Source organism: Rhea americana, unplaced genomic scaffold (genome assembly GCF_003343005.1).
Source record: "Rhea americana isolate MKP2758 unplaced genomic scaffold, rheAme1 scaffold_230, whole genome shotgun sequence".
Taxonomy (NCBI): Eukaryota; Metazoa; Chordata; class Aves; order Rheiformes; family Rheidae; genus Rhea; species Rhea americana.
Genome location: NW_028186347.1, coordinates 1,215,242 through 1,242,573, shown reverse-complemented (window position 1 = coordinate 1,242,573; position 27,332 = coordinate 1,215,242). Strand labels below are relative to the sequence as shown.

At 42.1% G+C, this 27,332-nt stretch overlaps 1 protein-coding gene across 1 annotated transcript in view; it reads left to right on the top strand.

Annotated features, from left to right (window-relative positions):
* Positions 1-27,332, top strand: part of NFIA (nuclear factor I A) — a 229,749-nt gene that overhangs the window by 165,567 nt on the left and 36,850 nt on the right. Inside the window, exons 7-9 of the mRNA XM_085306080.1 lie at positions 9,575-9,661; positions 10,677-10,715; positions 19,207-19,335. Coding sequence (XP_085162206.1) covers positions 9,575-9,661; positions 10,677-10,715; positions 19,207-19,335 — 255 coding nt within the window. The remainder of the gene's footprint in view (positions 1-9,574; positions 9,662-10,676; positions 10,716-19,206; positions 19,336-27,332) is intronic.

Below are 27,332 nucleotides of genomic sequence, written 5' to 3'. Positions count from 1 at the left end.
ATTGTTCACTGCACCACTCAGGCTACTGCTGCTCATTCTCATGCCACCATCTATGGGACTGTCTGCAAATAATTTCTGTGCAATTTCTATACACCTGAGGAGCTGGGATTCCATATCTGAGTATTTTTTTCTCTTGCAGTGACAGTGACCCTAACTAAATGGTACCRCATCTCTCCCTAGTGCTAGTTATGGAGCAACTATGTGCAGGCAATTGGCCCAAACTCTGGTCTCAATAGGTCTCTTCTTAGACCTGGAATGTGCTTCCTTCTTCACAGATTTTCAACACACAAGGAAAATTCTTCTTCATGTTTACCAAGGACCCTTTATTTATGTCTTACAAGTCAGAAGGACTCATTCAGGCATAGATCAGATGACCACAAAAGTTTGTTTTCAAAGTCTGTTCCAAATTATATCTTGGAAATGACAGAGAAAGTGGTGTAAGAGAGATCCCAGAYTGTATTCTTTTTGCATTCTTTATACCCTAAATTCAGTTGTTGTCTGCAACTACCTATTAAAGAAAATCTGCGTAGGAATTCCCAGCATCAGTGATGCAGAGTATACCTGGTCTATCCTTGCATGAAAGGTCTATGGGCTCATCAAGAGACTTGATACCATAAAATATATCAGAGCTCAGAGAAGTTTACAGTAATTGTGCTATATTACTGCCAACAATTATGTTGAAAAACACCAGAACTATGTTTTATGCAAAAATAAAGAAAAAACAATACTGGGAAAACATTCAACTTCAAACATGGAGTATTCAGTTATCAGATAATACTGCAGCACTCTCTTTAAGGTCTGTGACTTGTTGTAGTGAGCAATTTTCACTGGATCATAAATAGACATTGGAATTTCATGATCTTCATTAAATTTCTTGAGCTGAGCTGCTCGGCTGTTTGTAGGTCCATTCACAAAAAACAAGGAAACATCTCAATTTCTTAGACTAGAGAAGGTCTACATCCAGGATCGCTGCCTATAATATTTACTCCGTAATTCCCAGATATGACATTGTGCTACCCTGCAATTCTCAGGACGTAAAGAAAAATCAGAAAGCACACCCACATGGCTGTTGAGATTGGACCTGTGTCCTGTGGCAGCTTCAGTGCATACCTTGACACTTCTACCAACAGGCACCCATGCCATTTTTCCCCCATTGAGCTTAATATCTTAAGGCAGTGGGAACATTTCGCAACCAGACAAATCTCCTGCCACAGCATAGTTTGGCTTTTCTAATCAGAGGTCAGACACGGATCATGTTTCTCAGATGTCCAGAACATTTTGGTTTAAAGCAGAAAGAATTTCATCAGGCTAATCTGTGCCATTAAGCTGAAGATATACCACGAGAAGTACAGCAGGCAGGGCCTATTGACTCCCAGATCATGTTAACTTCTGCTGTTCATTTTCTCTGAAGAACTTTTTCWGAGCTTTTCTTTAGACTGTATACTACAACTAGGACTTCTGTTCCCATTCACTCCATTTCCCCATTCCCATGCAGATCCATACTTCTTTTCATCTGTGAGGGATTATATACCATTTCCCACATTTCTCCCCACTATTACAGAGTCTTTCAGCACCCACTACTTGGCTCCAGCTAAGGAGTTGACAGYGTTTGGGCCTGTACTGCCTTTTATGCTTCTACTTCTGGTAGCTGAAATCAAACATGGCCCAATGYGGATGCTCCTGCCTAAAAGGCTGATTTTGGGTAAACGGATAGATGCCCATAGTGGCAGGTACAGTGACAGATACTTCAAGGAACTCCAGCTACTGTAAAATGAGGAGATTTTCTTTCTTAAATGTTTTTTTTCTTTCATACAATCCATGTGTTCCCTTATCCATGCTCTCTGCATTACAATATCCCATCAAAACACAAGCTGCCCAGTGGTTTTCAAGAACATAAGAATTTTCTTTTCTTCTAAGAGCAATAACACTTATCAACTTTTACTGAAATACCATATCAGCTCCTTGTCATTGGCAGTCTACAGTTCCTGCCGCTAAAAGTTTAATGCATTTACAGGAGCACTTAGGCATCAAGACTTTGATATCACAATCTGTTAGTCACAGGTGCTACATGATAGGTTTGTGTTAGCACATTATAGATCTTTTATCAGATACTGCACAAAATGTGTGTGTTTCTCTGCCAGGCAATCAGAATCAGACTGCTGCATAGTTGATGAGTTACTCACCAATATAAGTTGTTGTTTATTTTAAACAGAACTTTTCCAGAACTGCACCTTAATGGGTAACTTAAACTAATTGGCCAAGGCCAGCAAAGATCGAGAACTTAATGTGAGCTAGGAAAAACGCAGCAGGTCAATAGTGGTGCTTTGAGCATTGTCAGTCTTTTGCAATAACATTCATCAAGTAGAATGATTAACACTGCTCATTTGCTCTAATAGACATAGTCATTTTGACAGCAAATTACCACTGGATCAATGGCTCAGCTTTTCTTCAGCAATTCACGTAGCAGCCTGAGACCCGTGACAATGTTTCATGCTGTTGGCATTACTGTTTCAAAATCAAGCAAGTTAGAGATGGGGAAAGAGCTCCTGACTCACCCCAGCCACCGTTCTCTCGGTATAAAACTATTTCTGACATACTTTCAGCCGTGCAAATTGAAAAATCTTAAATGTTTCCACACCTCTCAAAGGTTCCTCGTTGTCCAGATCCTGGACAACATAACAAACTTCTTGTCCCTGAGATTCAACCTAAACGGAACTTCCATTTTTAATAAAATTAAAGGTCCCTTGCAAGTATTAGTGCATTGCCTCATCTTTGCTGTAATCTCCTGAAGAAGACATCCCTTCAGGACAGTCCTGGAGAAGTCAGTCAGTCAATGTTCTGTCTCAGCTTTTTGCATCTAGCTCCAGATGTCAGGAGATGCATCTTATAAATGGGTATGGACATGTAGGAATTAGGCATTTAAAACTGCAGAGGATGTTTCACTTCAGATATTGGATTAAGCTATGTTTTTGACTGACCTGGTACTGGCATTGTCTATATATATCAACATACAAGCTAAGAAAAGATCTTTTATCTGCCCTGGCAACCATAAGACCACTGGAGATGATCTCTGGCTCCACATATAAGTGGTGTAGTCTAAAAGTCATTTTTTTTTTTTAAGTTGGACAGGGAAGATTTAAGACTTTCTCCATCTTTTCAGAGTTGAGCTCAGAAAGCTCAGATACAAAGCTGTCAGTGGACAGAAGCACCCTCTGTTTGGATATGGCTGGTTTGGAATCTGTCAGACAGGAGTCTCTGTGAGCTCCGGACTGGTCTACTCCGATGCAGCCATCCTTGAAAATCATCTGACTGCTACAGCTAGGGCAATGTTGGACTGTAGTTGCAAATGGGCTTAAACACATTGGGAGTATTGTACCTGTCTTCCAAAAGTTGAACTGGTTTTATATTTGCTTCTGGGACCAATTCAGGATGTTGACTTGGATCTATAAAGTCTTCTATAGATTAGATCTTGGTGAGGAAATGGACTGCGTTCCTTCCATGTACTGTCTTAGCAGTTGAGATCAGCAGACTTACTTTCTGTAATGAGTTTGGGAAGGAGAAGCAATATTTTATCTACTGTCGTATGTTGGTAAAGAAATGTTCAGATTTATTAATTCTTCAGGACACAGGAAAAGGCTTCATCACCTGTGCAGGCAGTCATGGGAAAGGACCAATTGCAAAGACTGCATTGAACTCCTTTTTTGGAGGCACCTGGAAAATATTAGTAGTCTTCAGAGCCAATATACAGTACATATTGAGAGCCAGTAAATGATGCATATTATTGCAAATTCCTGTGCACTTCTGCATTTTATAAAACAGATAACTAAAATACTCACCTAGCCAGATCATCCCTCCAGGGATGCMCGTTTCCAAGTAGAGGACATACCAAAAACATAGAACAGGACACAAATTAACCAAATAGAATGGCGAAGTGGTTGAAACAAATGGTTTTAGGATCACTGAGTAAGGACCATGAACTCCTTTTGCATCAGTCAAGGCAACTGTGAAACTTTGTGAAAGAAGCTCACCACAAAACAGATGCTGGGCTATCTTAGGTAAATAAATTACCAAAAATAATAATAAAAACTCCCCTGCACATTTTACAAAGCACAGCTGTGTAAATATTGCATGAAACAGGGGAGAGGGGGGAGAGGYGTAACGGACACCCTTTTTTACGCAGAAGTCCTTCTCTCTGCACTGTTTGTTAAGATTCCCAGTACAACCATCACTATTCTGCCCGGCACACAGTGCAGCTACTGTAGCCCGCACACATTTTCATCTTTGTTTCAAAGAAGAAAACGGGCTTTATTTTAAAGCAAACATTTTCACTTGAAGTTAAAATGTGCAATGAGAGTTGTTAGGGGACGGGGAGAGGACGGTCCAGGAATGGGACCATAGCACATCGCTCCCTTTCTCTTCCTTTTCCTCGCTGCTTGGCGCACTGATTCTACACGTTCCTCATCCCCTGGTAACACACAAAGTGAGGAGCAATCCTGAGCCCTTAAGTTCATTGAACTGGATCTCTACTGCTGCTTTCTTGTTGCTCGGCTCCCAGGTAGTGCACAGCTCACATCAGAAACTGTGGATCTGCCTGCAGAGAGCAAGAAAAAAAGGCTCTGCCGAGCAGGACCGAGAACCCACCTAGCCCGACGGGCTGCCTCTGACAAGAACAGGGAGCGGACACTTAAGGAAAGAATATAACAGCAGGACAGCCATCCAGTGATGCTTTTCAGAGTGCAGCCGCTCGGATTTTGGCAGCAAACAGCTTGGTTTCATGGGCCAGAGGCTCTGTTCACATCTTTGTGTTTGACAGCCTTCAGTGGACTTTGCTTTCAGGGATTTGCTCAGACAATTTTAACCCGTTCTGTATTTCAGCCTCCGCAACATCCCGTGGCAGCAGATTCCCTTTTCACTSTGGCCTGTGCAAAGGAGAACCGCTTCCTTTGCGTGCATCGAATCCGCTGCCCGTTTGGTGCTCCTCGGGGGTTTTTACCTCCAGAACCAGTGAATAAATCACTCCCCAGTTACTTTCTTGTGCGTTCAGGGCTGCCCCAGCGCTCTGACCGCAGCAGTCAGTTAGCGTAGGAAAGCAGAGGAATCTGTCCAGCAGCCTGCTAGCTCAGGTGACGCCTCGGCGGGGCAGCTCCAAGCCATCCTACACCTGCAGGAAGGTCTGYGTGCTGCGGCAGCAGCTGTGCTGCTCGCCCGCCGCGGGCCGTCCCTGGCCTTGGCCGCCAGCCCCGGAGCGCAAGGGCCCCGCCGGAGCGACTCCAAGAAGGACGCCGCAGCCGCAATGAGGTTCATACGCTGCTTCTGTTTTCTGCTTCGGTGAAGACTCACGGGGCAGCCGTGCCTTCACGTCGTGCGCTGGGCGCCCGCGGGGCCGAAGGTGGCCGCGGCACCGCTGCCTCCGCTGCTCTCGCGAGATCGCTCCCACTGCTCTTCCTTACGTCAGCTGGCTGCTGCCCTTTTTTTAGCGTGAGATTCACCAAAAAGGATAATGTGGGAGCTTCTTTTGCTTAAAATCATCTGGAAAAATTGTAAGCTGTGTTTTGCAGTTTGTGCACCGTCTTCCTTGGCTCTGCTGGGGTTTGCACGCAGTCGTCAAAGCCCAAAAAGCCAGCAAGGTGAGATGGTGCCTGCGGTCTCTGTGTCAAAGAACAGCGCTCTTGCAAAGAGTGACACTGTTTTATAGGAGCGAGGGCCAAGGGCAAAGTCTTATGTTTCACAGAGAGGAGGGGAATGCGTTTTATTTTAAAAGTAAGGATTTACAATCAATGAGATTTGAAAAATACAAATGTATGGGTTAGCTTCCTCTGTGCTCAGAGTAACGTCCCATTTTATTACAGCATCCCACATTTGTCTCGAGGAGTTATATCTGTGATGTAGTACATTAATGCACTACCTTGCTCTGAACAGGAGAAAGCACTTTGGATGTAGTCCAGATTTAACCCCGTCTTAGCGCTTGCCTTTACTGTTAACTGAAATACGAACAAACAAAAGTAAAACTTCATCCTGACTCTTCCTTTGAACGTGGCCAATACTSGGAGTAAGGTGCCTGCTTGGAGCAAGGTTTAACGAGATGGTGCTCGTTTTCCCGTGCTCTGCGGCTTCTCCATCCCTCCCCTTTCATCCCCGACGTCCTACGTCCCCTTCCCGTTCCTGGAGCGAACACGACTTGGCCGCACCTGATCTGAGCTCCGAGCTGCTCCAAGGAGTCACAGCATCTGGCGTCAGCGAGATTCCCGAGGAGAGTCCCCTAATGCAGGCAGAATCGCAAATTCCGGCATTCGGAGAATTTAAAAATTAAAAACACCCCAAAACGGCTGAACATCTTGTGCAGTCCCTTASACAAACGGGAACTTAAAGGTATTGAATAAATTGTTTGGCCTCTGTTAAAAAATAAACATCTAGAAAGCCCGTAATTGGGGCGGGAGGAGGAGGCAAAGCCGCCGTGCAAACAGCGTTCCTCCCGTGGCACTGCGGTGCTCTTGCGATTTTGCATTGCTATTCCTCTGCTTTTACAGGAGTTTTTTTCTTTAATGTTATGCGGAAAACCCTGAACAAAAATTGCCGCTTAATACGGAGTAAACGGCAGCAGCGACTGAATACGACCCGATGTCAGATATGCAGGCACCCTGGGAAAGCAAAAATGCCGTGTTTTCTCATCCCTTCCAGTTGTGGCCTTCTTAAGCATGTTGTTCATAAAATTACTGACTTAAAAATGGGTAGAAACGTTACTTTTTTACATTCATAGCATCGCTTTAAAAAGAAAAAAAAGAAAGATGGCTAAAAATCGATTTGCTGGCCTCTTGGGGGAATGCTGTAATGTTTTTGGCTGTCTCCTACTTTCCGCTGCCAGCTCCAAGTACCATCTGGCTTGTTCAGGGGCCTTTTCCGTATCGGGTGCTTCCAAAACCCCGGCCGGGCAGCGGCGCGCTTCGGCGGGCCGGCGGCTGCACGTGTTCGGTCGAGACGCGGGGCTGGGAGCCGGGGAGCCCGTCTTTTGTGCCTTTGTTCGGGCCATTGCTGGGGTTTTAGTTCTTCTTCGACACGCGGAAACGCGATAGGAAACCCGGAGCCRGCAGCGACGCCTCCTCCTCGCGGCTGGCGTTTCTTTACAAATAGAAATCTACCCCTCAAAGGGTTTGTGAGCAGACTTGAAGCATCGCAGCTGCTGCCACGGACTTCTGCTGCGACCGTCCGGCGGGACGGAGCCCGTCTCGAAGCGGGCACCGTCGTACGCTGCCTTGCCCTGTTTCTAGGCCGATCTGTGCCATGCGTTGCTGACTTGTCCTGTCCAGCCATTAAAAAAGTGAATTATGAGGAGTGCTGAGGCAAACAGACAGCAGTTTAACCTTGTTAGTAAATCCGAGGTAGCTGATCTATACCGCTAGGATGTTACATCACAGTCTTTTGCAGCAAAAGAATGAAAGCTTTTTTTTTTTCCTTTCTTTCCCTTTTTTCCTAAGCTACTGAAAGTTTCGAAAGATATGCCTAAATGAAAAGGAAATAATAACAAAAGGCAGGATGGGAAGCAGGGCACCRGACTACCTCCTTCGCTTGCTTGTTTACTTGTTTCCCCCAAAATCTTATTCTAAGTTAAAATTAGAAGTTACATAAACCTGTTTTGTGAACTGGAAAGATACTCCAAGTATATCGCACGTTATTCATTTATTTTTGTGTGAGTGCAATAAAAATTTTACAAGCTGTAATCTTGTTCTGTTAATAGAGAGAAAACTATGCAGAATATGTTGCTTAGAGTATTAGATAAGCTACAGTGTGTTAATCAAATATTTTTGTGATATGAGGGCAGTTGAGAAAACAGTACAATTTTTGCTAATGGCACTGGTAAGTAAACGGATCTATCATTACATTGTCATGAAAAGTGACATTGAGCAGAAACACCCTGCCAATCCCTAGAAGATAAGTATTTAATGTAATTAGACAGACACTGTCTCCTTTGTTGAACGTAGCATTAATCACCCAGAGAAGTTCAACTTTATATGAAATGGCTTTTTCTGRTATGTCTTTGTATTAGAAAGCTTCTTGCATGGTTTTGTCATGATGATATATTTGAAAAAATGACTACTATAGCAATACAGTTTTCCTCATGACATATCTTGCTGTTCTGTGTTCCATAATATATGTATTTTTTATTTAGCAATGTTATACTCTACAGCCATGACTTGTTTCTAAGTCTAGGAAACTACACACGTTTGGAGCGGCACCTCTTTGAAACAGTTAATGCATTCAGCTTATGCAATATCAAAGAAACACAAATCGCTTTCATTATGTTCTAACGGGATGATGTGCCTTCAGTTCTCCATCCGTGCTGTTAGAGCAGGTTCGTTGTTACGGCATAAGCAAAATGTTCCTTGCCTTAAATGCTAGTTCGTAACATCACACACACGCTCACACAAAAACCCTTCTTTCTATGAAAATCTCATTGTTAAATTGATGAAAAATGTTGCCCCCTTCCAGAATTCATTGGCACTACATTTTTTTCCTCCTCCGTTGCTTGTAATTTGTCCTGCGAAGCGCTGTCTGGTTGTGAGCTGGTATCCACTCGAATCAGTGCACAGCCGTATCTTCCCACCTTCTCAGTGGGGCAGGGGGCTTTGAAGGGAAAGAACAGGGTTTAGTCAAAGATGACAGCAGACTTCACCAAGTAACAGGTGGAGGTCAGGGCGGTTTATTTGCCRGGATGAACAGAGTGCAGAGATGAAAAATCTTTGCCATAATAAGGTTTGGGAAGAAAATGCTGACTAGTCCAAGCTTTGATTCCAGCTGACAAACCCTTTTCTAGTGTTCATTACTTGATTTCACAGTTCAGGCAATTTTAAGAGGCTTAAAATTATATTTCTGCTCTCTATAAAACTTTTCGATCACTTTCTAATTTTGGCTTTAAGTAAAGTTATAGGGACTCCCTAATACATCAGCTGTGCCTTTTGACTCTTATAAAGTCAATATGCCATCAAAAATGAAAGGATAAGCTTTTTTTATAGACCCCTGTGTCTACCGCTTCCTTTTAGAAATGAATTTAAAATGTCATGTAGGTACCAATTCAATTAGAGAATTAATGCTTCAGAAAACTCCCCTGAAAGGTGAATAGTAAAATAAGCTTGATGTTTAAGAAGTCGCTTTCCCTGCCTAGGCCTGCGGGATTTTGATACGTAGCTCGCACCGACGTTACTGAGGATAAGCCCCACGCGTTAAGTTTGGCTCGCAGCGTGCCGGCGAGCCCTGCTCCGGCGCGCCGGGGAGCCGCAGCGGGAGCCCGGATAACCGGGGCAGAGCGCCCTGGCGCTGGGGCGCAGCGCCGGCGCCGCCGTGCCCTGCCGGCACCGCTGCGGATCGGTGCAGCGTCGCCGAGGGACCGCGCGCCTGCGAGTCTCTCCCAGCCTGGTCCCCTGCTGGGAGGGGAAGGCAGGCGTTTCTCCTCTCCTGCCCTCTTTCTTCCACCACCACCTGCTTCCAACCTGCTGAAGTGGGCAGGATAGGCGTATCTTTAGCCATTTGCTAAAAGCTACCCCCTCAGACTCTCTGTTACTTCTGCATTCATTCTTTGCAGGAAGAGGAAACTCACTGGTCAAACCCTTGGACACCAGAATAGTTGCATGCAGTTTCCCAGGGAGCCAGATAGCTCTAAAGCTTCCCAGTGAGTGACAGTTTCTCTCTTCTATTCTTCTGAAACATGTGTTTTACACATATACTGAAAAATGTTAATATCAATTTGCAGCCAGATTCTTGCTTAAGAAAAAGAAAAAAATACTTCCCGAAGTATATACACTTAGAGCACCTCAGCACAAACRTCACTTTCTTTACATAGGAAGTAGTGTTGGATGCTCTTATACACATAGCATCATTGGGCTTGAAAGCTGTTGGCTCATGCAGAGTTAGTGGCAAGAACATTGGACTTGCCAGCACCAAACTGAAACCTTTTTATGTGACTCGTGGAAATCTCATTGGGGTAGAAATCCAAAAGCGGGGGGTAAATCTGTACGTTTGAATTAGAGTATCTTCGATACCATGATACCARCTCTGTCTTAGAAGTCACAAATCATTGGAGGCTGGGAGAGTATTCCTGGGAATTATCGCTGTATGCTTTCCCTAGACTTCTACTCCTTTCTAGGCATCCATTAGTAACCACGGTCAGAGACAGGATCCTGGGCTAGGTAGACCCTTTTAGTCTGATTTGGCATGGCTATTTTTCTGTGTTCCTAAGATCATAAGATCGAGTTATGTAGGCATATTTCATAATGCCCGAGCGGCAGTTTCTGAGGTTCTGCAAAGCTATGTAGCAAAGTGTCTAATGAAAGAAAAAGCCTGTCCCATACTGTAGCTTTCTTGGTCCAGTGAAGCAGCATCCTCATGCATACAAACCTTGTAAAGTTACTTCTGATAGCTCCCTCTCGCCCTTCATTTTTCTAAGCTAAAGTGCCGTTTTCATTTTTACAGTTTAATTGAACCTAAATGCACCCATTTTCTGCAATGTGGTGTTTTGGTAATTTTGCCATTTGCACATAAGTTTTCCCTTAAGCAAACTGAGAGCTTCCCCTTTATCACTTCACTGGGCCAAGATTTCACACAGTATCCTGCTTGCTACAAAATATGATAGTGTTCTCTCTCACCTTGTTTCTTTTTTCTTCTTTTACTTTCTTTTATAAAATTAGGATATCTAAGAAACCCCGACCACCGCGGAGCACTACATGGTGGGTGTGCTTATTCAAACAATGCCAATGCTCTTGTTCTCGGTGCCTAGACGTTTGGGTTGGTTGGGGGGGATGAACCAGGTGTCCCTCTTGTGTGGGTTCTCCGATGTCTAGTAAGGCGAGAGCTTACATGATACCTCTGCTCTTCCCATGCCTGTTTTCGTGAAGCTTGTAGAGACTTTTACCTGTGAGGTCTCTACCTCTCTGTCACACGTGTTTTAAATTGTTCGACTGAGAGGTGTTGGGCAGGTCACGAAAGCAGACCTGAAGGCCGTATGATCGTACACATCTCCTTTGGAAATGAAGCCGAAGCCAAACTGCTGTGCTCTGCAAAGGGGAATGTTGGGTTTTCCAGGGGGATTCTTAGTTCCTCCCAGAATCTTAAAACCATTGGGAATGCCAAAAAATGAAGGTGGTCCTGCCTCTCTGATAATCACCTACCGGAGAAGTGATCTGTGGGAAGGCGGTGTACGTTTTTGCTGGCTGGCAGATGCCAAGTTTTTCCAGGCAGCGCCCCATGGCAGTTCCAGTGTCATTCCAGTGTACAACTGGGAATGGACACTTTCTAGTAAAAGAGCACAGCAGCTGTAGGTTAGCAATAAATTATTTTATGTGTTATGTAGAAAGGAGGTGACTTGTTCAGTCCCGTGACTGTCAAGCCTAGGTAGTCATATGGTAAAAATACCAAGAACCACTGGATAGCAGTACATAACAGTTCCATGAGTACACTCTTGACCTGTCAAATTAAAAATCCATTCTGGTTTGCTATGCTGCACGAGTTCAGTTTGCAACTCTTTCTTTCTTTCTTTGGAATAATATAGAAACTCTTTGCCTCAAATTGTGCAGAAATCATGTGACTTCACAGTACATTTTAAATTACCTAAGTTATTTTCAATTCTGTCTACAGCTCTTTTATTAATTAAAATATACATTCAATGGCTGTGTATACCGATTAAGTCTTCAAACACAAAATTAATACCAAACTTAGTCTTGTCATCATAAAAGTCATTTAAAAACATTATCATGCAATAACTGAGGTCACAGGTCTAAAAACTCTGCATATTTACCCATCTCCATCTCATGGCTTTGGCATTTGGTAGCCATCATTGTTATATGTAGCCTGGATAGCCAGTGCTCTTTCGATGGCATACGAAAAATGAGCAAATGAATTCTGAGACAATTTAAAAAAATAGAAAATTCGACTCCACCCTCTTCAGTTACTAAAATTCCCTTTAGTATCACTTGCAATTTAGCATCCGTATGCATCTCAGGAAGATATAGTTGAAACATAAATCTATTTTGGGTCTTTTACTTGCAAAAATATCATAYCTCAGCTATAATCATATGCAAAGACTTTTTGAGGGCTTTGTAAATGCCATCCAAATTTATGATGGCATTTTTTGCCTTACAGCTATAGATGTTCCATCCCCAAAGCACCCACATAAAGGTGTATTCTCCTATGGATGGCTGCAGTTTGTCCCTGCCAAGTATACTGAAAAACTCTCAAATAACATTTGCAAAGAAACAAACATAATCATGAATTTTAAATGACTAGATGTTTAAAGACATCATTAGAAGACATTTTTTATTCTGATTATATATTTGTACAATGCAAAATGATATTGAAACTAACATTAAATCAGAGAGAAAATTTAGCTGTCACTTTGCTATGTATTACACTTCTCATTAAAGTTTTCAAAAATAAAATTCACATGCAATTATATTATGAGGAAATTGGTAATAAGTTGAGTACCAGTTTATTTGGGAATAAAAGAATCACTTGGACAGCGAAACAGGAAGGAAGGCTAACTTACGAGAGCTAAACCAATCCGGATGATACTGTGCACATAGCTGCAAACAGAAAACRTATTGTATGGCAACACCGCACCAGAAAAATAGAGGCAGACATTAGTGGGGTAGGGTTTTAAAYTAGTGATGCTTTTTGTGTCCCTCACTTTTAAAATTCTGTAGACAAGATTTTCCCTTGGTATAAGCCGATACTTCTCCTTCGTAAAGGGAGCAGTACTCATTTACAAAGTAGAAATTTCAACCTTCTCTATCTTAAGTGGAATCATAATTTTGATTCTTACTTGAATTGTCATTTTTTGGCTAAAAGTTGCTGAGAAGTCCAAAAGCATTTAAAACCTAAAGCCATTGAATCCATTTAATGTGCCTTTGGCAYCTTTCTCTCTTAGTCCTTTTTTGAACATTCTGGTCCTCATTTTAATCAATCTCTTTTTATTAAGTTCTTTGGCTCATTTACTTGTACGTGCATTTGCTTTATTTTATTTGGAACATTGCTTTTGTAGTGTCTTGAAAAAGAGTTGTGACATTGCTTTTGGATAGCTTCTTAAGTATCTGGCAGTCACCTGTGGTGTGATGTTGATGGGGACTGATAGATTAGCTCTGTTTCCCCGATGGTCTCTCAGATGTYGAGTTCTGAGGAAGCCGGTTATGTGTGCTGGTGATGCATATGCAGCAGTTTGATAAGTGGATAGACGGGCAGCTTTCATTTTACTTCTGTAGAAATCACTGTTCATTAAGCTGGATTTTGTGTTGTGAAGTGAGGTGCTCATTGGCAGGTAGTTAATCATTGATCTTGGTAACTCTGAACGTGACCAGGGGAGCGAATGCATCCCAAGTACATTCAAAATGTAGAAAATCAGGAGCATTTCTTCAAGATCAGTGAATTTCCACGTGTGTTGTATTTTGTGTATCCTGGAATGACTCACAGAGAAACTGGCGGATAGCAGTTAGTGTGGTCGTAGCTCAGGGGATGACAGATAAAGTTTGCTCAGCAATACGTAAAACAGTTAGTCTGATTGACGGCACTGTAGCCATCCAAATTTTAAGAAACTTAGAGGACAAGTTAAGATTTCCCCAGAAAAAAAAAGCAGCTGATAAGCGCTTCTGCTGATCCTGATTTCAGTGATACTGCTGGAATAATTTCCACAGAAGAGTGAAAATTCCTTGAAAATCCTTTTTATGTATCAGGTTTTTTCTTCAACAGCCAACTTGTTTTTCTGCATCATCTATTTGTTCTGCATGTTGTTGTGGTCCCTGTCCACCTGGTAATATTTGAGCTTCCTTGATTCCTTTTTATAGCATCCCTTGAGAATGAAGAGCCAAACCATATTTCATTCATAGCTTTTGATCCGAAATCTCCATCAAGACTCTAGTGACAGAAAGCTACTGGGAATATTGGGGTAATTATCCAAAAGTCGTCTTTGGAGGCGAACATTAGCTGGACTACCCATGTGACTAACGATATGGAGTTATTGTTTAAGATGTGTGCAGTCAGAAGAACGCTAGCGATTCAAGAGTGAAATTGGATGGATATGTAGGTGTAGATACGGATCTGGAGAGAGAGGGAGTTGTTCTCCTCTTAYGCTGCTGTGCCTCCACTCACCTCATCGAAGTTAATCCTAATTTCAGTGCCACTGTGAGTAAGGTGCATAGGAAAGTAGGTTAATAGATATTTATTTATTCTGGGAAGGATTTTGTGCATTCAGTTTTCACACATCACTCTCTGGTCCATTTAAAAAAATACCAGCCTCATACACGAAAATTTGAAGATCTTTAGCTGTACTCAAGGAGGACTATTATGTGGTGCATTTCTAGTACTGGCAAGCATTAGGAGGTAGAGGAACTAAAAACATCCCAATGCTCCAGTGCCCCTTAGAAGATGAGGAACATGACGTATTCCTGTGAATTCCTTGATTAAACCTGGGCTGGAGGTTTGCGAAGTGCAGAGTTTTGGAAAGTCTTACTGCGGGACTTCAACATCCATACAATGGCTCCAGTGACCAGAGTCTCTCAAGGACAAGGATCCCATTTACGCTTGCATTATGCATTGAGCAGAAGGGTGTGATGCATGATGTGGAATGAACAAAATAACTTGTGTGTTTAGGGAAATGCCAAATTAATGAAAATTCAGAAAGCTCTAATGTTGAAAAGGCGCACGGATTCCTTGATAGAAATATAATGCTGCTAACAGTTTCAAGATTATTGTTGTCTGAATTTTCTGCTTATTGTGTACTGCAATTAAAATTCTTTTCAACTGGAAAACCAATGTCAAATTAATATTTCCTTTTGGAAAAAAAAAATATGAGAATATACATCTTGTTCCATTTAGCACCATCATGGTCTTTGATCTGGCTCCCTCTGTCCGGTGGAAAAACCCTGATTCATGTTAACGGGAGCAGGCTAAGACCATATATGTTTGGCATATATCTATTTATGCTATCACATGCATACAAGTACAGTAAGTTAAAGTAACACAACCACTCAGACTGTGTTTTGTGCTACAAAATCCCTTTATTTTCCTTTTTATTTAGCAATTAACTTTTCCATGTATTCTGTAGTTAAAAGCTGCCATAGGATGCAAATAGGCTCAGCCTGATTTTCTCCCGTTACCCTCTAAGTAGCATTCAGAGGAGAATTGGGCCCAAATTACGAAATCCGTGTTTCCTAAAAACGCCAGGTGTGCCTGGGATTTGGACAGCAGCCCTACCTACAGAAGAGCAAAAAACGCYTTTAAACCCCACCTGGGCTGCCCAGCCGCTGCGCTCTGGCTGTTGGGGCTCGTTCCTTGCTCGCAGCAGATGGATGGAAGGAGGCAGGCAACGGGGAGGATCCTTGGCTCCCGGCCCTCGCCACCGGCCAGCGCAGCTGAGGCCRTGCGGGGATATTGTAATTTGCTGCTGCCCTGCTCCGGCGAGGACGCCGGGGCGAGCGGCGGCTCGGAGGTGTCCCGCTGAGCTGGCAGCAGCCCTTACGCGGGGGCCGAGCGGGATGCCGCGGTCGGCGTGGCGTGCGCAGCAGTCGCGCGGAGCGATGCCGAGGAAAGCCGTGCAAGGCAGCGGCTCTGCCCGGGCTAGCTTCAGCCTTAACTTTTTAATTTCCTGCATCCCTGAGCAACACAGGAGGGGAAGCTGAGGCCTGGGGACCACTAAAGGCGTTAAAACTCATTAGGTATGAAACAGAAGACCTTTAAAACTGGCCCAGAGTCTCCTACATGGGTGCCAGCAATTACCCACCTAATTCCATATTTAGCCATCCATCTTAGCTCGAGCCTCGGCGCYGTTAATATCCAACCTGCTGCCGGGGAGGTGGCCTGATTTTCCTGGGCTGCGGGCACCTGCCGTGCTAACTGGAGTGCTGAGGTTGCTTACCTCCGGGTGCGACTTGTAGGATCGCATTTAAATTTTTCTGGGTGATTAAGCCCGAGTTCCCTTGCTTTCGCTTTCGTCTCCCGGAAGGAGCTTCATCAGAGTGGCCAGCGTTGTAACATATGGCTTAGCAAGGGGGAAAACATGAAAATGAGTATTAGAAAGGGATGGACTAAAGAATACGCAGGATATATCAGGCACATTAACCAAACATATGGTGCTAAATGAGATATTTTTTTAAAATTGCAAAAAAATTGACATTCCTGGCAGTCTCAAGGATAATGTGACATGGCTGTGATAAATTTAGAAGAATGGGACATATTTTGGCTTGTTCTTGGAAACCTTTTTCTTGCATGCAGACTGTATTTCTTCTTTTATTAACCCATTCAAAGAATGTTTGAATTTTGCTGCTAGAGCACCATGCTAGCGCACCATAATATGTGAATGATGCTAATTGCTTTGCACTGCCTAACTTTCTGTCATACCCTTCCCTCTTAAAGGACAAAACATGCTTTGGAAATGAGCTGGCAAGCTCGTCTTATTCTTTCTCTTGGTCAATATTAAGTGAAGTAATTAAGCTCCTGTTTGCATATTCTTCTGAACTAAGAAGCAGCCATTTTTTTCTTGAGATCTGATGGATGTGATCACTCACGATAAAATGTGTCATTACAAACCTCAAACAAAATAAAAACATGGTAGAGCTGGACTGTTTCGAAACCAAGGCATTTCAAAACATGCTGAAATAAAAATAACAGCAGTAGTATTAGTAATGGCAATCATAATGACGATGATAAATAAATACAAAAAAAATGGAACCAGTTAGCCAGGCTTCAAGTTTTCTTTCTGTTCACTGTTTCACAGCACAGGGTTACATCTGAATCTCCCTTTGCATCCCACGACGGCTGTCTCAGCCGTATAAAACCCATCCCCGTATGAGAATGACACTGCTCAGCACTGCCACAGTTCAAGGTCACTCTGCTTTTTTGCTGAAGCTCCTCAAGTTTCAGCATTCTGGAGGCAATCACATGAACCTGCTGCAGCTTTAAATTGTCCCTTCCCCAARCCGTGGTTTAGATCACTCCAGCAATTTTTTAAAGCAGAGGGGTAAAATCATAGCTTATTCACCCTCTCAGAAGCTTTATTATATTTCCCGTAACGCTGAAGTAGGGATGCAGCTAGGGGATATGGGGGAAAGCAGGCAAGACTGGTGGCACCATAGCGTGCGTAGCTGTAGTGACCTTATTCCTTGCACAGCCCCGTTCCTAGCACGAGGGCCCTGGTGCCTCCATGCAAGGTGCTGCACGACGCTGCAGATGGAGGAGGTCCAAGARGCCTGGTCTAGTGCCCTCATCCCTGTGCATAAACTTGCTCTGTCCCTGACGTTCTGCATTCAGAGGGATGGAGTCCACTGCGTTCAGCCTGCCCTGGAGGCACGCCTGGCGCCTTGCACAGGCCAGCCCGGGACGGGGCAGAGATCCTCTACCGCCCTTGGCCCTTGACTTTGTGTTTGAGCTGGCGGTGACGCTCATTTGGTATCTACCACCCGGGTTCCTCCATCGTGCAGGCATCTGGGTCAGCAGCACCGAAACTTTTTGGAGTGTCTCTGTGATGAATACRGACACTCAAATGCGACTCAAAGCTGCAGCCCACCAGGCCTTTTGAGCAGCCGGTCAGCACGCTGCGTTGGTCCGATCCCTTCCAAATGCTCCGTTCAGCCTCCTCCTTTCTTCACCCCCAGTCTGAACCAACTCATTTGCTTTGGTTCCTACCCTAAAGTCTTTAAAAGCAATATGCAAAAAACAACCCATCATTTCTCTCGCACAATAGTCTGCCAGTTCTAAACTTTTATTTTTWAAAAAATAGCATATGTAACTTTTCTTGCTGTGAGGCAACAGCCACCACAACAGAAGACCCCTGTAGCAAACAGTTTCAAGACAGAAAATTGTAAATACAGCACTGGAACTCTAACCACTCCCTTACTTTATTTAACTTTCTGAATATAAATTGCCAAAATTCACCAAAACCATTAAGACCCCAGCAGTGCAGTGTATAAAGCACAAGAAGGCTGCTGCATATTGCAGTCAACATCCCAGGGACTATAAAACTAGCATTATTAAATACAACGTTAATAATATTTTCCAGAGACAATAATGTCCAGGCCTTTCTCTTCAATTTTTAGCAATTAACTTCTTTAAAATACAGAGTTGGAAATAAGGTTGACTGATTTTGCTAGTGGAAGTTCAACTTCCAACATTAGCTGAGGTTTTGCTTTTTCACCTGAAACCTCAACAATCCTGCACCTTGATTTTGCTATATCTCTACAGATATTCAAAATGTCTGGTGTATATACTGAAAATGATGTATTTTCAGAGGTATGTACAGCTAATCAAAACATCTGTTTGCCTCAACATCTATAAAACCATAGATAATACAGACACACACATATCCTTTATCTGTATGCTGCAATATTCTTTATCCAGGCATAAACCATATGCATAAAAGCTTGGATTTTAAGAGCCCATTGCGATACATTCTTTCCACAAAGTTCTTTGGTATAACATAGAAGCTGAATAAACCACAGGCTTGATACAATATCCAGAGGAGTTACTCCTTTAGAATATAATAATGGTCATATTAGCATTGCACCATTTCTGCCTGTCCATGGAAGAAGTTTCACCCATGGCAACTCAGATTTTCACTGGAAGCCTTTGATATAGTTCAAGGGCATAATAACAACTCTGAAAAAATGCCAGTGTGGCTTCTAATATAAAGACATAAATACCATTCACCTTTAAAAAAAATGGAAAGTAAAAGGGAACCACATAAATATATTACTTTAAAATACCTTTGAAGTCAGAGTAAGGAAATGCAAAGTCTGAACTCAGAAAACTTCATTCTCTAGTTGTGCCTTGAGTCTTGCAGCACATTTAAAAGATCCATTTGCAATAATCTACTAAACCAGTGAGTGAAAGACAGAACTCATAAAAAGCCTGTAAAAATCCAAATGCTCCAGCTATTACAGATTTCTAAAAATAAAGCAGAGTAGGTTTCAGTAGCAATAATAAGCTGCATCTTATCCATATTTCAGATTTAAAAGAAAAATATGGCTGCATTTTAGTACTCATTGCTCAGAGCAAACCATGGCCACTTCTTCCTCAAGAAAGACCATAAATAAAAGTGAGCTTTCAGCTCGCTGTTGTATTCAATTTCATTTGTCCTTTAAGTTTATCTAGCTGCTTCTGCACCCACTTTCACAATGCATAGGCTGTCGTTCCATGACCTAGCATTATTAAATTGCACTTATCAATCATTCTTGCCAGGAATGCCATCGCCAACTACATTAAAGAAGTCAGAGAAGTCTGGTTTCAGCAGTCCCTCGCCTTCGCAGACCTCCTCCCTTGGAACGGCTTTCACACAGCACCATCGACCTGTCATTACAGGACCCAGAGGTGAGGCCTTACCTAGGAGCCCTCAGGCAGCGTAAGCGTTAGCCGCAGCACCCTSTGTCCCAACGGCTTTCCACGGAAAGCAGCCGCCACGTGTGACCCACCCAGTGAGAGGCTTTGCTTCGAAAGCTCGTAACCTGGAGGTTCTCGTTGTCAAGAACTGTGTGTGGTTTTTGCTGGTCTGGGCTGGTTGTTAAAACTCCTGATGACAGTTCAACATTTCCTGAGGGGGAAATGTTGTTTTCTGGGGGCTCGGAGTTTATATTTGAAGAGGGTGGGGAAAGGGACAGGGTATAGTGTTCTGTTTCTGCTTATATCAATATATATACCATAGATTCAGTTTAACTGCTTGAGACAGGGACTCRTCATTCGCTTCTGAACCATGCCTATCTTTCAACACTACTGCTCTGTCTCTGCGAGTCATTCAGCATTTGTGTTGTTGGTGTCAGTGTGTTGAAGACCCACTTTGTTAGTGGACTCCATTGAAGTTGGTTCCTGCAATACTTTGTTGGTTTTCTTCACAGTACTCTTCTGACCAACCTTCCAAGTAAAAGAGATGTCCTCCAGGTCTTGATGTGCTTATAAATTTGTAAGATACTTCTGCATTAACCTAGAAAGCTGAAAACAAWACTCAGTTCACACTTGAAGAGGAACACACTTGGGCATAGTAATATGCACGAATGAATCATCTTGCAAATCTTCTTTTTGATCACAGAAAAAAAAGAATGAATGGTTTTGACATGTTTCTTTCTGCTATGAGATTTTACCTCATTTAGAAGAGATTACTAAGGAATTTATTGAATGGCGAAGCATGAAAAGACATACTAGCAATTCATACTAGAAATCATTTTGAAATGTCTGGTGGCATTAGCGTGGTCTTACTGAGAGCAGCATAAACAGGAGTAACCTTTCTGTGTGCACAGTGCCAGGTGTGTAACATAAAGTGGTGGAATTGCACCAGCCTTAGGCAGATGTGAGGTCAGCATTGCACTTCATGGTTTTTCGTTAAATCTTCGTAATGTAGGTTAATTTGTTGTGCTTGATCCTGTAAAAGTTATTTATTACCCGAGAGACAAACACCTAGATCCTCAAAAGGTATTTCAAGATCGGAGTTCTATGCAGATATCTAAAATCCCTTGAAATTTGGATCTGTGATATCCGGCAAAAATATCATTTCTTCTTTTAAAAGCTTTGATAATTGGTGATATAAGTGTGAATAATATGAACGTTCCATTTTCATCATATTCAGTGCACATCAGCTGACTGATTTCCAATCTTTTAGAAGTTCAACCTTTTAGGTTGGAATTGTTGATCGATTAGTTAACAGGTCCTTTCTGCATTTTGTTATCTTTTACCTTACATTTATTTTTTCAGATCATAAAATGCCTTTTTATGCCCCTTTACATTTTACCTTTACATTTTTAAATTTTTTGTGGTTTAGAAAGGAAATGTATCACTAGTTAGGTCTTGTTTAAATCTCACTTACAATCTGTTTCCATAAGACTTTTTCTGTGCACTTGGGGTATGTGAGAAGAACATCCAAAACCTGGCAGAATTCGAAAAAGCAATACAATGACTTCAGTTCACGAATTTTGTTTGTTTGGAAGGAGGTGTCTTTACTAGCTCCACAGGAAAGTATCACAGTTTCTATTCACCATGGCTCCTCATAGGTTGAGCAAAACCTGTTTTTCTGCAACATCATTTCAAATTGTCTTCTTCTATTTTATGCTTGTTCACCAAAAAAAGTGTTCTGGACTTTCAGGAAAATCCTCTGAATCCATCCATAGTTCCTTAAGTGTCATCATCCTGGAAAACTTTTGTTCCACGCTTCATCTGTTGTTCTTTTTTGGACATTCCTCTTCAGTATTCTTCTTTCATAACACATTGGCTGTGTTTATTTCTATTCTACAGCAATCATTTTATTAGTAAAGGGTAATATACTGAGATGGATTATTTTCTGCAAATCCAGCTTTGTTCTTTATTGTGTTCCCTCCAGTGTACTTCAGGACAAGAAGCAGAAAGAGAAGCTTTGCAGGTACATGAGGAGTGTAATGCAATCATATAGGAGGATATAACCTTTGAGCAACTCGTATCTGCCATTAGTGACTAGTTGTACTTTTTTTGAAAATGATAGGTATATTATAGTACATACATTTGCTGCATTCTCTTTGGATACATATGCAATATGTAAATGGCTTATGACAGGTCATCCTGAATGGTCTTCAGAAAAAGAGCAGAATTTACTTCTCATTCCACAGAGAAATTTCAGTGAGAGGAGAGACATAAGTAGTTCACAATCAGAGTAAGCCCCTGGGCCAACTAAACAATTACAAGAAGGTCCATTCTCCTTTTGATGTTCCTATGTGCAAATTGATCATTTGGATATTTATATGAGGTGCATTTGTAGAACATGATCAAAAAAGACAGCGAAGAGGCTGTAGACTATTCATGTCAGGTGTTGTCAATGACATGCAGTGGTTTATAACTTCTCAGGAGTACTCTTGAATCCTTTGAACACTTCCAAACATTCTTTCGAACACAGTGCACTTCTTTTGCTGGGGATAGCCCAAGATACGCAGCACCCTTCCCAGTGATACTCATAAAGAATTATTTTGGGAACAAAACTTGCCTGGAGGAGCAGTAGATCGATAAGAGGATTTCTCTGCTATGAGGTGCTTCGTTCAATGAACTGGTAGGAAAACCTCTGTTCTCATGAAATTGGTTGTACTGTACTGTGTTGTGGAAGGCTGTGCACTAGTTTTTTATCTGCACTGGTGCTGCTGCCAGTACTCAGCCCAGCTGGGCAGTAGCCAGCAGAGAGGATCTGAGCTGGCTGACCAAAGGACCAGATGTGCAGTGAGTGCTGGCGCATGGATGCCAATGCTTCAGTGACTCCTCAGTAGTTCCAACAGATGGTGGCAAGATCCAAGTTTCTTTGGTGATAAGCTAGCAAAGTGATTCATGGAGCCTTACTTGATGATGGCAGTTTTTTGGGCATGACTCTATGAACGCACCATATGTCTTCTCTGGACCAGTGTGGTTAGGATTCAGTGTCTGGCAGATGGTAAATTGATCACCTATAGGGTGGCTTTAGCACCACTCTCAGTTTTAGACTGTATTTCAAAACATTGAAAATTCAAGCCGTTAGATCTCTGTCTCCTAAGCAGCACACTTCTGTTACCTGCAAGACATTTCTTGGTGGTCAGTGTTTCCATCCTGTATTGCTGGCATCTTTYGACGTTTCCTCAGCATTAACCTGCTTGAACTTTTTACCAGATAGTGAAGGATTTAAATACTATGAGTAACAGCAATATTTACATAAGKGGTTTCAGGTTTCCATGTATTGCTACTTACACTCTAGTGACTTTATATCTGGAGCTGGCTGAAACGTTAAATTGACCACGATTTTGTAAACCTGGGACACACAGCAGCTTACGCTGTAGAGCACTCATGCGTTTCCACAGAGTATGGCAGCATAGATCTCACAAGGCAAAGAGCAGCAAGACAAGGCAAGGAAAGAAAAAAATGGAAGAAGAACGAGATGATATGTTAGGAAGAAAAATGAAGGAGAAACACAATTACCAGAAACAAGACACACAGCACAAAGGGAAGAACCCAAGGAAGGGGCAGGTGAACGGAAAGAGAGGAAGGGGTGAAAGTCAACCAGGGGAGTGGTTCTTGTTTTGTTATTTCCCTCCATAATGAGCATTTCGTTTGAGACTTTTATCAGTACAGGTCTACCAGGGGAACTCAGCAGAATGGCACGCTCCTTTAGTTCCAAAATGGCAAACACCTTGTCACATGCCTGGGRAGAAACCGTGCCCTTCTCTGTTCTCTACAGGTTCACCAAAGTATCAGTGTCTGTTAGCTGTCCCATCAGCTAGCGTGAAATGAATAAATGTGCTAATTTCTGCTAACTCACTTCAGAGCTACACAATGTAAAAGGACATTTTGTAATAACCTGTAACATGCAACTAGCATTGGCTGCCACTCAAAACTGTCAGCTTCCAGACTAAGGGAACCTTCTACTTTCCAGAGAATTTTGACCAAAACAAAGCAGTGGAAGTTCATTACAGTACAGACACCCCAAAAGTAGGTATGCTAATGTAAGACAGCCAAAAGAGGAGAGCAGCCACATTGTAGTGGTAAGAAAGCGTATGACAGTTGAATAGAAACTGAAAATAGCGTAACGCTGACCTACAGATTGGCTAATCCAGCGACGGTGCAGAGCAGTGCGACGGCAGAGTGTCAGAATACGGGGAGAACTTCCCTGGTTTTAGCTGACCATGTAGGCAAAGATTTCGATTTTCTCTCTTCATTCACYTTCAAAAAATACAAAGCTGGAGGAAACAGTTTCCTAACAGCTGGCCTCAAGGTCAGGGTGTAGTAGTTATTACGTACCCTACGCAGACTTGCATTTGCTCCCGTGTCCCAGGCAGGGGTGGAGAGGCAGAAGGGCTTGCAAATGGTTAAAGCTTCAGCTAAACAAAAGTCAGGAACCGTGTAATTAAAACTCTACCTTTGTTGTATTGTAAAGAGTTACCCTGTGACATAGGAAATATTTAAAGGAGCAGGCTGTTCAGCTAATTTGTGTGCGAGTGAACTGCTTAGACAGTCCTATCCTAAATTAACTGTAAGGCCACCCACTGAGATTGCCTCATAAAGGGCCATGATTGCTCAGCTTCGTTTTGTATAACCGTTCAATAATTACTAGATAAATGCATAACTAAAAGCTCTATTACACTAATAATTTGTACTGAGATAGATGTGTGGGACACCATGCTGGGTTAATTTGTCATCCCTGCAGCAAACTTCTAAAGAGGGCTCTTTTGCAGAGGAATTGTGTTAATATGTTGCTCCAGTGAGGACATGTTAGAGCAACAAGATGACTTGGTCGCTTAATCTCCTAAAGAGGCAAAATGCCTGGAGGGTAAGTGCCAGAAAGAAGAACAGGGGGTGATTAACAGAGTGGACCTACATTTAAACTCATCCTCACAAAAGCAGCTGATCTAAAGGAGCAGAAGAATAAAAAAAAAAAGAAAGGCATTAAAAATACTAATAGGATTTCATACGTCCCTAAAAAATAACATAAAAAGAAGGTGCTGTAGGACCAAGGTATTTTACCTGTGCTTTTAGAGATTATGTGTTCAGTTTCTCTGCTCTCTCCAATGTATCCATGAAATTAAACTATATGCTTTAAACAGTGCAGTGAACTATAATATTTTTATCTCTGCTTTATGTTGAATTCTTCCAGCTTCTAACACACACAAAAAGCACATTATTACTTTAAATATGGAACCCATGTTTAAGCATGAGAGCTCTGGATTTTCAACCTCCTCTATTGACAGAACCATAAATCATGTTAAAGTTAAGTGAATTACTGTAGCGTGGAACTATAGCTTTAACAATGTTTATGTAGTATCAGCTTACCATCTACAGAATGAAAGGGGGAAAAAACACTGATATTAGAAATGGGAATGTGGAGTCCTATTAACTTAACAGCAATATATCACTCCAAAGTCACAGATTCTATTACCGTGCCCTTTTTAGTATCAAAGCAGAATTATATCATCACATACATAAAGGTTGTGTTTTTTAGGAGAATTTACATTTCTATTGTAAACTTATCAACTGCATTTCATTATAAGAAAGACATGATATATTCTCCTAGCAGTAGTTGTTATCTCATATATGCGAATATATCATGTGTATTAAAAATAATAATAATATGCAAAACTCACCAGTATTTGATGTGATGTAGGAATTCTACAAACAAGTTAAATGATTCTTTTTGACCTCCAGCTACGGTTTTGGAAGGAAGGAATGCTTTCCATTGGGATTAGTTTTATTTCTGTATCTTTTTAATTAGTTCTACAGCATTCCAATCTCTCAAAGGTAGAAGAATTTTGCTGTTTTAAAACAATCTGCTCAAAACATCTAACTTAACTGGCCCCCTGCCTATGCCAGAATCTGGAACCAGCACTGAGTTTGGCTCTACAGATTTTCAAATGCAGCCTTGGATAGTCAGAATCCAGAGTATACCAATAAACCTTGTGCCCAGGCATAGTTTTAAGCMTATTTCCCTTTGCCAGGGGCTCCATGAGCCCTGTTAAAAAAGGTTCTTCTGCCTCCCACTTCCTACTGCAAAATCTCWCTTACACGTCTGAACAAAGGGTCCAGGTGATTTATACCACTGTGGTCTAAAAAGCACTAATAAGGGGATGACAGCCAGCCCCGACTTGGAGATACCATGGATCTGTTTTCTCAGCAGTATTTAGCAGCCCACCTGCACTTGACTTCAGGAGCTGAGAGAGGAATATTCTGCAATTAAGTTCTTCTCCTTGATGTCCATGAGCAGGAACAGATCCTCCATCCATCATATTTAGGGTATTTGCATATCTCTTGCATCGGTCAACTGTTTAWATTGTATTTTGAATGTTTCATCTATGTTTGCCTATGTAATGGGGAAGTAAATGTCAGTAGTRTCTAAGTCTTATCCATGCTAAGAAGGTAAAGCCTATTTTTGTTCTCACTTACTCACGATTTTCCAGTGTTGTCAATGAGAATGGTAACGCAGAGACAGTATCAGTTTGAATTTAGCTCATCCATGGACCTGATGATAGACATGTTATTAGAAGACCACTTTKCATCATTATGGAACTTAAGCAACGCTTAGGTTTCCTGCTGATCTGAATCCCCTTCCTAAAGGGCTGGTCCTAGGACCAATCAGTCCTGTTGTCAGCAGCTCAGTATTTAAGTGAAGACAAGTCCTTGCTATCCTGAATGAGACACAACACGTGTAGAGATTGCTCTACATTTATCACCTTAGAGTCTGTTCTTAATGGGCAGTAAGAAAAATGGGGACTTTCAGAAATCTTTAAGAAGTGTTATAGGGACACAACTCCCATTGAAATTCAAAAGCAGTTAATGAATTCTCTCAGGAYCTCTGCAAATCCCAGACTAAGTTTCTTAATTATTTTTTTCTTGTTTGGGTAACTGCTTTCATCACAAAAATCTGTAGGCTTAAAGCTATTGTTTTAGACTTCTATTCTTTACCTCTTGTATTGTATTATACACAGAAGTGTAGGTTCCTTTCAACAAATTTGGATTATTGCCAGATCTCCTTATTAAAAAGTCACTCTTCATATTTCCGATAAACACAGCTGTTTCATGGTGTTTGAAAGCATTTCACATCAGCCAGCATGGTGGCTTAGCCAATTAGTACTCTAATATGGTCAATTTTGAGAATAAGTACCTTTGGGGTACAAAGGGTGGGATACATCTTACATAATTTGAACTGGCACTTGCATCAGTTTAATGCTAGAAGAAAGCTTACAGCATGCAGGGAGTTAACACAGCTTAGACGCCTGAAGTGGAAATATCTAGCAGAACAAACTGTTCCATAACATTTCCAGGGAAATGACTTTTAAAAAAATACTTTCTTAATTGTAATGAAGCCAATTATAAAGGCCTCAAAAACAAGCTGATAAATATGATCCTATTTCATTATAATGTTACTATTTCTAGGAAGATTGATCAATGTTTAATGAGCTATTAGTAAACTTAATTATCACTTTATACAGGAGGCATCTGAGTGTTGTGCCCTAGTGAAGCCAACGCTCTGTCAGTCTGCTCTGATGGACAAGCCCTTGTGCCTGTAAAGGAACCGTGGTTTTGACTGCCCAGACCACTTCTTCCTTGAACAGGCGGAGAGTGCAGGGTGATGATAGTCATTGCCTGGGTGGGAGAGGAGGAGCGCAAAATGACCCTTTCAAAGASTTCAAACAACATTATGGAGAAAGACGTTTCATCCAATCGTCTTATCTTGAAGGGGCTGGCCAGGCTTTTTGGAAGAGTCAGTGGAAGACAGATGGATCAGGATGTCTCCCCAATGTGTTGGGCTGTGCTGGTGGAGAAATCTGAGTCCTGCAGCTGTGATCAGAAAGTCTCCTTAGCACAGCAGGGAGTGCCCCCTGGGAGGAGGCATCTCAGGGGCTTTC